The sequence below is a fragment of the Callionymus lyra genome, chromosome 18 (assembly GCF_982586985.1).
Source record: "Callionymus lyra chromosome 18, fCalLyr1.hap1.1, whole genome shotgun sequence".
Taxonomy (NCBI): Eukaryota; Metazoa; Chordata; class Actinopteri; order Syngnathiformes; family Callionymidae; genus Callionymus; species Callionymus lyra.
Window position 1 is genome coordinate 6,227,906 of NC_141835.1, and position 12,105 is coordinate 6,240,010.

At 37.0% G+C, this 12,105-nt stretch overlaps 1 protein-coding gene across 4 annotated transcripts in view; it reads right to left on the bottom strand.

Moving 5' to 3' along the window:
* Positions 1–10,727, bottom strand: part of stxbp5b (syntaxin binding protein 5b (tomosyn)) — a 48,118-nt gene extending 37,391 nt beyond the window's left edge. For 2 of the 4 annotated variants that reach the window (XM_087780634.1, XM_087780633.1), the window contains exons 1-2: positions 10,238–10,726; positions 4,507–4,604 (exon numbers count right to left, since the gene is read on the bottom strand). In XM_087780634.1, the coding sequence (XP_087636760.1) occupies positions 4,507–4,604; positions 10,238–10,381 (242 nt within the window). In that variant the 5' untranslated portion in view covers positions 10,382–10,726. Of the gene's footprint in view, positions 1–4,506; positions 4,605–10,237 lie in introns of all 4 variants that reach the window. The other 2 variants (XM_087780632.1, XM_087780635.1) reach the window with 2 other exon arrangements.
* Between the last annotated feature and the right edge of the window lie 1,378 nt (positions 10,728–12,105).

Below are 12,105 nucleotides of genomic sequence, written 5' to 3' on the forward strand. Positions count from 1 at the left end.
AAGAAAGGGAACAAGAAATTCAATCAAAATATTCAATATTAAAACATTCAAAGCCTTTTAAATTCAATATAAAACAATTCAAAGCCTTTTAAATTAAATATTAAACAATTCGAAGCCTTTTAAATTAAATATTAAAAAATTCAAAGCCTTTTAAAGTCAATATTAAAACATTCAAAGTCTTTTAAATTCAATATTAAAACATTTGAAGTCTTTTAAATTCAATATAAAACAATCCAAAGCCTTTTAAATTCAATATAAAACAATCCAAAGCCTTTTAAATTCAATATTAAAACATTCAAAGTCTTTTAAATTCAATATTAAAACAATCCAAAGCCTTTTAAATTCAATATAAAACAATCCAAAGCCTTTTAAATTCAATATAAAACAATCCAAAGCCTTTTAAATTCAATATTAAAACATTCAACGTCTTTTAAATTCAATATTAAACAATTCAAAGCCTTTTAAATTCATTATTAAACAATTCAAAGCCTTTTAAATTCATTATTAAACAATTCAAAGCATTTTAAATTCAATATAAAACTATTCAAAGCCTTTTAAATTCAATATAAAACAATTCAAAGCCTTTTAAATTCAATATAAAACCATTCAAAGCCTTTTAAATTCAATATAAAAACATTCGAAGCCTTTTAAATTCAATATAAAACAATTCAAAGCCTTTTAAATTCAATATAAAACAATTCAAAGCCTTTTATATTCAACATTAAACAATTCAAACCCTTTTAAATGCAATATTAAAACATTCGAAGCCTTTTAAATTCAATATAAAACAATTCAAAGCCTTTTAAATTCAATATAAAACAATTCAAAGCCTTTCAAATTCAATATAAAACAATTCAAAGCCTTTTAAATTCAATATAAAACAATTCAAAGCCTTTTTAATTCAATAATAAAACATTCAAAGCCTTTTAAATTCAATATTAAAACATTTGTAGCCTTTTAAATTCAATATAAAACCATTCAAAGCCTTTTAAATTCAATATAAAAACATTCGAAGCCTTTTAAATTCAATATAAAACAATTCAAAGCCTTTTAAATTCAATATAAAACAATTCAAAGCCTTTTATATTCAACATTAAACAATTCAAACCCTTTTAAATGCAATATTAAAACATTCGAAGCCTTTTAAATTCAATATAAAACAATTCAAAGCCTTTTAAATTCAATATAAAACAATTCAAAGCCTTTCAAATTCAATATAAAACAATTCAAAGCCTTTTAAATTCAATATAAAACAATTCAAAGCCTTTTTAATTCAATAATAAAACATTCAAAGCCTTTTAAATTCAATATTAAAACATTTGTAGCCTTTTAAATTCAATATAAAACAATTCAAAGCCTTTTAAATTCAATATAAAACAATTCAAAGCCTTTTAAATTCAATATTAAAACATTCGAAGCCTTTTAAATTCAATATAAAACAATTCAAAGCCTTTTAAATTCAATATAAAACAATCCAAAGCCTTATAAATTCAATATTAAAACATTCGAAGCCTTTTAAATTCAATATAAAACAATTCAAAGCCTTTTAAATTCAATTTAAAGCAATTCAAAGCCATTTAAAATTCAATATAAAACAATTCAAAGCCTTTTAAATTCAATTTAAAGCAATTCGAAGCCTTGTTTAATTCTAAGTCAAGTTATTTTTATTTTAAAAAACTTTTTTTTTTATTTCACTTAAGATATGAAACTTCTTACTGCGATAAGCATCGTTGTCATGTAACAGGAAGTTTGCGCTGAAATAAGGAGTGCGTGACAGTCGGCAGATTGGACTGATAAAGAAAGTGTGAAAACATTAAAGCAGCAACACGTGAACTGGCGTCGCTTCAAGACGAGCGCCGAGGCGAAGAGAGCGACGCACATTAAAACACTGTAGCGGAGACGAGTCTTGGCGAAAGCAGACATTTATTGCTTGTAGACACCTCATCGAGCTCGTGTCTACTGAGCTGTGGCGGCGTTTCCAAACTCCAGGGGCGACGAGGTGGATCGATACGACCCGTCTTTTGATAAATGGACCAATTGCCTGAACGACAGTAATCCCATCCCCTCGCACATTAACACAACATGGAAGCTAACATGCTTCTTTATCGCCGCCCGTAAAACAAAACGTCCTAATCCCGACAGCATCTAATGGACAACCTGAATGAAGTCGCACCAACGGGATATTATCACCGGGACGGCGACGGATTAATCTAGATGCTCACAAACGGATCAGAAGCATTTGGTTGTGGGTCAAACTCCACTTTGGCGCCCAAAGATAACCATCATTATTTAATGGTAGGCTAAGCTAGGCTAAGTGTATCTCAAACTTTATGCTGTACGACCACCAAATTGATCGATATGCCGATGACGTCTGACTAAACCTGGACCAAAAAACAACTTCTCGTTTTGTTGCATTAAGGCATCATATTGAAGCGACTCGTGAATGTACTCAGTGACAATACTCTTGTCGGCCATTTTTTTTTTGTATATTTTCACTTTGTCGTTACTTTTTTATTGCTGTTAATATACTGGAAGTAGAACTTTACTCACACTACATAGCCCCAGAAGACAATATTTGAGAAGGTCCACATTATTGGACCAACAGTCTACTAGTTGTATAATGAACTAAAACACAACTACTACTTTTTTCTTATCACATTTTTGCTGATGACATCCAGCTCTACTGCTCTTTTGACCCAACTGAGCCCCAAAGGCTGAACAGCTTAGTCAATTGTTTGCTAGAAATCAAACAATGGCTGAATGAAAACACTTTACAGCTTAATGTGGACAAAACTGAAACTCTGGTGATTGCTCCTGATGATAAGATTCCATGGTTGAGTCAGTACTTGGGTGACTTAGGTCAGTCTGTCAAACTGAGCCTGAGAAACCTGGGTGTTGTATTTGATAAAGACATGTCTCTTGTTCAACACTGCAGGAAACTGACCAGAAACTGTTTCCTTCAACTGAGAAAAATCTCTAAACTTAGGAAAATGTTGTCACAACATGATCTGGAGCTTGTAATCCATGCGTTTGTTTCTTCTCGTCTGGACTATTGTAACGGTTTGTTTTCATGTCTTAACAAGAAGGATCGTCTCGCCTGCAGTTGATTCAGAACTCTGCAGCGAGAATTCTGACCCGCTCAAGTAGAAGAACTCACATTTCTCCGATCCTTAAAACTCTTCACTGGCTTCCAGTTTTGTTTCAGGATCAACTTTAAAATTCTGGTTCTTACTTTCAGATCTATTCATGGTCAGGCTCCTCCTTACATCACTGATCTGATCCAGCCTTACACCCCAGCTCGGTCTCTGAGGTCTGTGGATCAGAATCTTCTTATGGTTCCACGCACACGGCTCAGGACCAGAGGAGAGAAATCTTTTCAGGCTGTTGCTCCTAAGCTTTGGAACAATCTTCCTCTCTCTTTGCGCTTGATGGAGTCTACTGACTCCTTTAAGAAACATCTTAAGACGTTTCTATTTGTTCAGGCTTTTCCTTGAATTTCTCGAACTTGTTGTTCTCGGTGTTGTCTTGATCTTTGAAGTATGTACTGTTTTGAGTATTGTTTTTGATTGTTAAAGTGCTTTGTGACCCTGGTCTCGAAAAGCGCTATATAAATAAATATTACTTACTTACTTACTTACTGTTAATAATATATGGTTGTGTTGGATTGTGGACCCACAAAGTTGTGTAGTGGCGTTCCTCCTGGTTTAAAGATTTAGGTTTATCCAACTTTAAAACTAGAACTAGCGCAATGAGCCAAAAACACTTCTTGAAGCTTATAAGTTCTTGTATAAGTTTGATTTAAAATTCTGAAATGACCTCCTTGGCTGAGGTATGTGGCACCAAAGTGCTATTCTATTTATAACATATTTCTTTGGGGTTTTTCCCGCCAAAATCTTCCGATTTGTAAAATCCCAGCATTTTGTATTGTGCACGGTAGAACAGTAGTGCCTCTCACTGCACTAGGTCAAAATCTACTTTAGTAAAAGAAAGTCCCTTTCTGTCCAGGGTGTCCCCTGTGCTTTAACCAGATATACCAGGATATGCTCAAGCGCTGTACGACCATAGAATCCTGCGAATAAACAGCAGAAAACATATTAATAAACGGCAAGACAAGTTGTCTTGGTGTTTAAAATGGTGGTTGAAGAATAATAATAATAATTTAATTTTGATTTTTTTCTCAAATTATGGTAAATATAAATGTTGCGCCTGTGCACCAGCTTGTGTGTTTGTGTTTGAGTCCAGCGATGTTTACAGCACACAGGAAGTGGCACATCCTGGCACAGGCCGGGCAGTGGACGGGGTTGTCTGCTCGGCATATGGCGGAGGATCTGCTGGTCCTCCTGCAGAGATGCCACTAATGAGGCCCCGGCGCTCCAGGAGGAGCTGCAGAGAAGCTACTGTTTACCTGCGAGGCCTCGTCTACAACCACCCTGGACAAGAATCCAATACGTTTCTGAAGATTAAAAAAATAATGAAAATGTCGTCCCACATTTTAAAAAAGGATACAGTCGTAGCGCTCCGGTCTGAGTCCCGATGGCCAGGATCTTCTGCACGGGGTCAAAAGCCATGGAGGACGGTTGATATGGGAAACCATGACGCACGGTCTGGGGAAGAGCAGAATTTCTATGAGACGTGCAGTCATCCGATTCATCTCCCGATGCCGAGACGGGCTGCTCGAGAAGAGACGTCGTGACCTGACAAATTCCTAAGAAGAGAAAAAAGATCTTTCCTGACAGTTTTAAAAATACATTATTTGTGTCTTGGGACGTGAACTTGAGGCTCCAGGTATTGAAGCTGAGAAAGATCTAAACACTTTTAATCACCCGACCAAATGAGACAGTAAATTGACATTCACATCAAAATAGACCCCCCCCCCCATTAAACTATATCATGAAATATTTTCACTAATTATCTAATGTTTCCTACATTTATTGATATGTCAAATACTTTAACTTGAGCTTGTAAATCTGTAAATACTGAAAATTGAAAAAAATAAATAAATACAATGATCAACTATTAAATACATGCAGTCTTTTCAAATACTAATAGAACATAGTATTAAAACAAATATGATCGCTTTAACAATAACCTTGGTCTTCTACACAATAGTTTTAAACAAAATGTAATTTTATATATACAATAGATTAGATTAAAATAGATTAGATCAAACTTTATTAATCCCTCTGTAGATCTCCTTCGGGAAATTGGGTTTTGATCGTTTTTTAAAAAAAAGAACAGGAACAAAGATCAAAAAAGAACAAAGTGCAAGGGATGGCAAAGTGCAAATATTACCACAATATTATTTCCAACTCATTATTGATTTAAAATAATAATCCAAACCGTCACATAAACTATAATCTTCCTCGCATTATGGCCTTTTTAAAATGATATAAAATGATCTTATTATTCTACAAATAGAATCAATTAAAAAAAGCCAATCAGCCCCAAAGATAATCATAGACTATTAACAACACATTTATATTTAATAACCTGCCAAAACCACCTGAGCTGGAACAGATGTTGTCGGCACTAATTGTCACGTTGTGTAAGTGAAGGCATCGAAACGTGAGCGAGTGAAGATTCAAGTCATCCTTCGACAGTGAAGGCCACGCCAGGCAAGAGAAGGAAGCTGAGATTAACACTGGATTTATTAGTGGTCAGTGAGTGGAGGCGGAGTCGACGGTGCAATTAAACTTCCGGACTCTAGATGGAAGCAGTCATGACGTCCTCCACTGCTAAAAGAACAATTCAATGACTCAGGACGAGAGGATACAGTGGACTCAGGCAGCTTTTAAAGCTGACGTTTGGACATATTTTGGTTTGAAAACTAATGAAAGCAGTTACAACTGAGGATGAGAGGATACAGTGACTCCAGCAGCTTTTAAAGCTGACGTTTGGACATATTTTGGTTTGAAAACTAATGAAAGCAGTTACAACTGAGGATGAGAGGATACAGTGACTCCAGCAGCTTTTAAAGCTGACGTTTGGACATATTTTGGTTTGAAAACTAATGAAAGCAGTTACAACTGAGGACGAGAGGATACAGTGACTCCAGCAGCTTTTAAAGCTGATGTTTGGACAAATTTTGCTTTGAAAACAAATGAAAGCAGTTACTACTGAGGACTAGAGGATACAGTGATTCCAGCAGCTTTTAAAGCTAATGTTTGGAAATATTTTGGTTTGAAAAAAAAAGGAAAGCAGTTACAACTGAGGACGAGAGGATACAGTAACTCCAGTAGCTTTTAGATAGTAGATTCAAGTCATCCTTCGACAGTGAAGGCCACGCGAGGGAAGAGAAGGAAGCTGAGATTAACACTGGATTTTTTAGTGGTCAGTGAGTGGAGGCGGAGTCGACGGTGCAATTTAACTTCCGGACTCTAGATGGCAGCAGTCATGACGTCCTCCACTGCTAAAAGAACAATTCAATGACCGGGGGCGAGAGGATACAGTGGACTCGAGCAGCTTCTAAAGCTGATGTTTGGAATTCTTTGGTTTGAAAACAAATGAAAGCAGTTACAACTGAGGACGAGAGGATACAGTGACTCCAGCAGCTTTTAAAGCTGATGTTTGGACAAATTTTGCTTTGAAAACAAATGAAAGCAGTTACTACTGAGGACTAGAGGATACAGTGACTCCAGCAGCTTTTAAAGCTGATGTTTGGACATATTTTGCTTTGAAAACAAATGAAAGCAGTTACAACTGAGGACGAAAGGATTCAATGACCGGGGGCGAGAGGATACAGTGGACTACAGCAGCTTCTAAAGCTGATGTTTAGAATTCTTTGGTTTGAAAACAAACGAAAGCAGTTACAACTGAGGACGAGAGGATACAGTGACTCCAGCAGCTTTTAAAGCTGATGTTTGGACATATTTCAGTTTGAAAACAAACGAAAGCAGTTACAAATGAGGACGAGAGGATACACTGACACCAGCAACTTTTAAAGCTGATGTTTGGACATATTTTGCTTTGAAAACAAATGAAAGCAGTTACTACTGAGGACGAGAGGATACAGTGATTCCAGCAGCTTTTAAAGCTAATGTTTGGACATATTTTGCTTTGAAAACAAACGAAAGCAGTTACAAATGAGGACGAGAGGATACAGTGACTCCAGCAGCTTTTAAAGCTGATGTTTGGACATATTTTGCTTTGAAAACAAATGAAAGCAGTTACTACTGAGGACGAGAGGATACAGTGATTCCAGCAGCTTTTAAAGCTAATGTTTGGACATATTTTGCTTTGAAAACAAACGAAAGCAGTTACAAATGAGGACGAGAGGATACAGTGACTCCAGCAGCTTTTAAAGCTGATGTTTGGACATATTTTGCTTTGAAAACAAATGAAAGCAGTTACTACTGAGGACGAGAGGATACAGTGATTCCAGCAGCTTTTAAAGCTGATGTTTGGACATATTTTGCTTTGAAAACAAATGAAAGCAGTTACTACTGAGGACGAGAGGATACAGTGATTCCAGCAGCTTTTAAAGCTGATGTTTGGACATATTTTGCTTTGAAAACAAATGAAAGCAGTAACTACTGAGGTCGAGAGGATACAGTGATTCCAGCAGCTTTTAAAGCTGATGTTTGGACAAATTTTGTTTTGAAAACAAATGAAATCAGTTACTACTGAGGACTAGAGGATACAGTGACTCCAGCAGCTTTAAAAGCTGATGTTTGGACATATTTTGCTTTGAAAACAAATGAAAGCAGTTACTACTGAGGACGAGAGGATACAGTGATTCCAGCAGCTTTTAAAGCTAATGTTTGGAAATATTTTGGTTTCAAAACAAATGAAAGCAGTTACGACTGAGGACGAGAGGATACAGTGACTCCAGCAGCTTTTAGATAGTATATTGAAGTCATCCTTCGACAGTGAAGGCCACGCGAGGGAAGAGAAGGAAGCTGAGATTAACACTCGACTTATTAGTGGTCAGTGAGTGGAGGCGGTGTCGACGGTGTTTTAATAAGAGAAGGATGTGTTTTTTCTACATGACTCACTCCACCACAGTAACTTAAGAGAGCTGACCTGTTCTGATCCCGGTCGGGAGAGAGAGGAAGAGGAAAAAAGCTGGAGAGCTGGTTCTTCTGGGTGTGTTTGTTGCCACCAGATCCTGTATTACTGGCTGAAAGATCCTTGATTTACTGTGTTTTTTTTCTAATCAAAGTCGTGCAAAGAGACATCTCTCATGGAGTATTGTCTCGTTCACTCAGGGAGTGTCGTCCTCTTGTGTATTCGTGAAAAAAAGAGTGTCTTTTGTGTGAACATCCCGGGAGAGGGAACGCCTCGACCTCAGCGTCACGTGACCATATCATGTGGCTACTTCCTGACTCAGCAACAACACGACCTTTTACTTTTCCTGCAACTTTGGTAAAACAGCCTCGTGGATCTTGTCAATGTTTATTGTTTGACCGGGAATACAACTTTACAGTAACTTGAAGGATATTTATAACCTCAGATTTAGAAAAATACAAATAAAGCCAGAGTTTCATGAGTTCATATCATATTTATATATATATATATACATATAAATACATTTCAGATGTCTCAAAACAACATATTTGATTGACAGTTACAGTAAAAGCTGTCTTCCTTAAAATGTCAGTTTTAAAAAAACTAGTATTTTTTTTAATAATTAGTAAAGAGGAGGAAGTTTGGGTCGTTTGGATTTTAGGATTTGATCAAATTATAATAAAAACAATTCTATTTGACGCCAAATTGTGTAGTACTCTAAACTACTGTTTAGTTCAGGGATTCAATTGTATCTTTTTTTTTCTCCAAATATTCACAGAATTTTTGTTTTGCAATTAAACTTCCAGCCTCTAGATGGCAGCAGTCATGACGCCCTCCACTGATAAAAGAACAATTCAATGACTGAGGACGAGAGGATACAGTGACTCCGGCATCTTTTAAAGCTGACGTTTAGACGTATTTTGGTTTGAAAACAAATTAAAGCAGTTACAACTGAGGACGAGAGGATACAGTGGACTCTGGCATCTTTTAAAGCTGATGTTTGGACATATTTTGGTTTGAAAACAAATGAAAGCAGTTAGGACTGAGGACAAGAGGATACAGTGACTCCAGCTGCTTTTAAAGCTGATGTTTGGACATATTTTGGTTTGAAAACAAATAAAAGCAGTTACAACTGAGGACGAGAGGATACAGTGACTCCAGCTACTTTTAAAGCTGACGTTTAGACGTATTTTGGTTTGAAAACAAATTAAAGCAGTTACAACTGAGGACGAGAGGATACAGTGGACTCTGGCATCTTTTAAAGCTGATGTTTGGACATATTTTGGTTTCAAAACAAATGAAAGCAGTTAGGACTGAGGACAAGAGGATACAGTGACTCCAGCTGCTTTTAAAGCTGATGTTTGGACATATTTTGGTTTGAAAACAAATGAAAGCAGTTACAACTGAGGACGAGAGGATACAGTGACTCCAGCAGCTTTTAAAGCTGATGTTTTGACATATTTTGGTTTCAAAACAAATGAAAGCAGTTATGACTGAGGATGAGAGGATACAGCGACTCCAGCAGCTTTTAAAGCTGACGTTTAGACGTATTTTGGTTTGAAAACAAATTAAAGCAGTTACAACTGAGGACGAGAGGATACAGTAAGTCCAGCCGCTTGTAAAGCTGATGTTTGGACATATTTTGGTTTGAAAACAAATTAAAGCAGTTACAACTGAGGACGAGAGGATACAGTAAGTCCAGCCGCTTGTAAAGCTGATGTTTGGACATATTTTGGTTTGAAAACAAATATAAGGAGTTACAACTGAGAACGAGAGGATACAGTGACTCCAGCAGCTTTTAAAGCTGATGTTTGAACATATTTTGATTTCAAAACAAATGAAAGCAGTTACGACTTCGTCAAGAGTCACGTGGTCTGTAAATACTACAACACCAGAGTCAAGTACTCGAACAATACTACACATACTACTACAGTATCACCGTATACCGTAATGTTGATTCTCGCAGACACACGCCTCTCATATTGAACGTACACACATTGAAGCAACGACGATCAACATTGACACATGTGAGATTAAAACAAACACACACACAACAAAAAAAGGTTGTGTGTTTGTTGTGTCTGCAGTGAGTGAAGACAGTGGCTCGAGGGGACATTCAGTGCAGAGCAAACACTGCCATAAAACATCCCATAATGATGTCATTCACAGGTGTCCAGTCACGTGAGGCCACACCAGGAGCGCTGGTCATCTGACACAAATAAAAACCCACCTTGCAGAGCTGGAAATGCTCGGACTGGAGGGTCTCCTGGACCACGTCGTTCTCCTTCGGGTTCCCCGCCTGAGGTGCCGCGGAGGAGGACGAGGAAGCCGCGGTCAGTCCGTCCAGAACCTTCCTGATGTTGAACTTCTTCATTTTCCTCCCGAGCAGACAACGACCATGAATCGGATCGAGGAGGAGGGTTAGCCGCTAGCTAGTTAGCCGTAATAACGCACAGTTATTATCGCTTCATCTTCTCGGGGGGGGGGGTTTGGTGTCGCCCGCGTCCAGAACCAGAACCAGCAGCATCGGTGTCGCCCGTCCTTCCGCCGTCACACGGTCGATTCCGCCATTTGCGTGGCCCGGGTTCGGCGTGATTCGGTCGAGATGGACGGCGTCCGTGAGCTGCTTCCCACAGCCTGAGCTCAGCGGGTAGCGCGCGGGCTACGGAAACGCAGTAGAACTGCGGCGGGGATTGAGTCTGCGCTCTGCGGACACCCGGATGTTCAGTGACCCGTCACTCTCTGCTCCTCCAGCCCACAGCCAACCGCGACTCTTCACCGAAACGTTTTAATGCTCATAGTAGTTCTTGCGAAAAATATTAAATTGTGTTTATTGTTAGTATTTATCTGTTTTTTTCCCCGGCGTTCATCTGTCAGTGTTTTTATTTGAGTTTTTACTGTGCTATTAATTATTACTGTTAAATTAATACAAATATATTGTATTTACACTGATATGACATTAACGTGTGACTCTTGATACTCCCAGAAAATAAAATAAAATATATTTACAATATAAGGGACGTCAAAGTGTGAAACTGAAACAGGTCAAGCTGATAAAAACTAGTAATTTGATGTTACGTGTCCTTAAAAAACAAATTTTGTTCAATCATTTTCATTATATTATGATGAAACAAAATATATATATATATATATATATATAGAGAGAGAGAGAGAGAGAGAGAGAGAGAGAGAGAGAGAGAGAGAGAGAGACTGCTCTCATTTGTTTTCAAACCAAAAAAAAGGCCAAACATCAAGCTGCTGGAGATCCCTGTATCCTCTCGTCCTCAGTCAACAAGGGATCTTGGCTACAGAGGAGGTAATAACTGCTGCCATCTAGCGATATATATCTATAGATATATATATCTATAGATATATATGTATGTATATATCTATATACATACATATATATATAGTATTTACACTGAAGTAACAATAACATGTGATGTAATAAGTTCAAAACAAGGTGATAATGAGGATCTTGGAGAGGAAGACTTCAACATTTACAATATGTGTGTCAGGAGAGTTGGGTTTTCACATTAGTTGACTTATTATAAAATGACCAAAAACGCTATAAACCTTTTTTTTCTTTCTTTTTAAAACTTTCAGAAAATTATTCAGACATTATTCATTTTTTTTGTATTTTTGGTATGTTGACCAATTAATTATAGCATTTGAATGGGTGAGGGATGTACTGCATTTGATATATTTTTAAAAATAATTAAAAATAAATATAATAATCATATAAAAAAGCAAGTTTAATCTAAAGATACATTTTTTTCAAACTGTTAAAACATGTCTTGTTATTGTGTTTGGCGGCCTCTGTTGGCCGAGGTTGACTTCACAGCCTATTAAACCCTTAACGTCTCATAAACACGTTAAAATGCTGATTAGAAAATAAAATAAAAGAATATGATGTGGAATAATGACAAGAGATTAACGAGGTTATCTATCGTTGGTGATGAAAATAGGCCAAATATCCAGTTTTGCACATGTTCCCCATGGATTAAAAATGAGGTTATTTGGCGTCCATGGAGAATTTAAAAACTAGGAATCCACTCAGATTGTACCAGGGAACCTGGTTAAGTGATGACCTTTGTG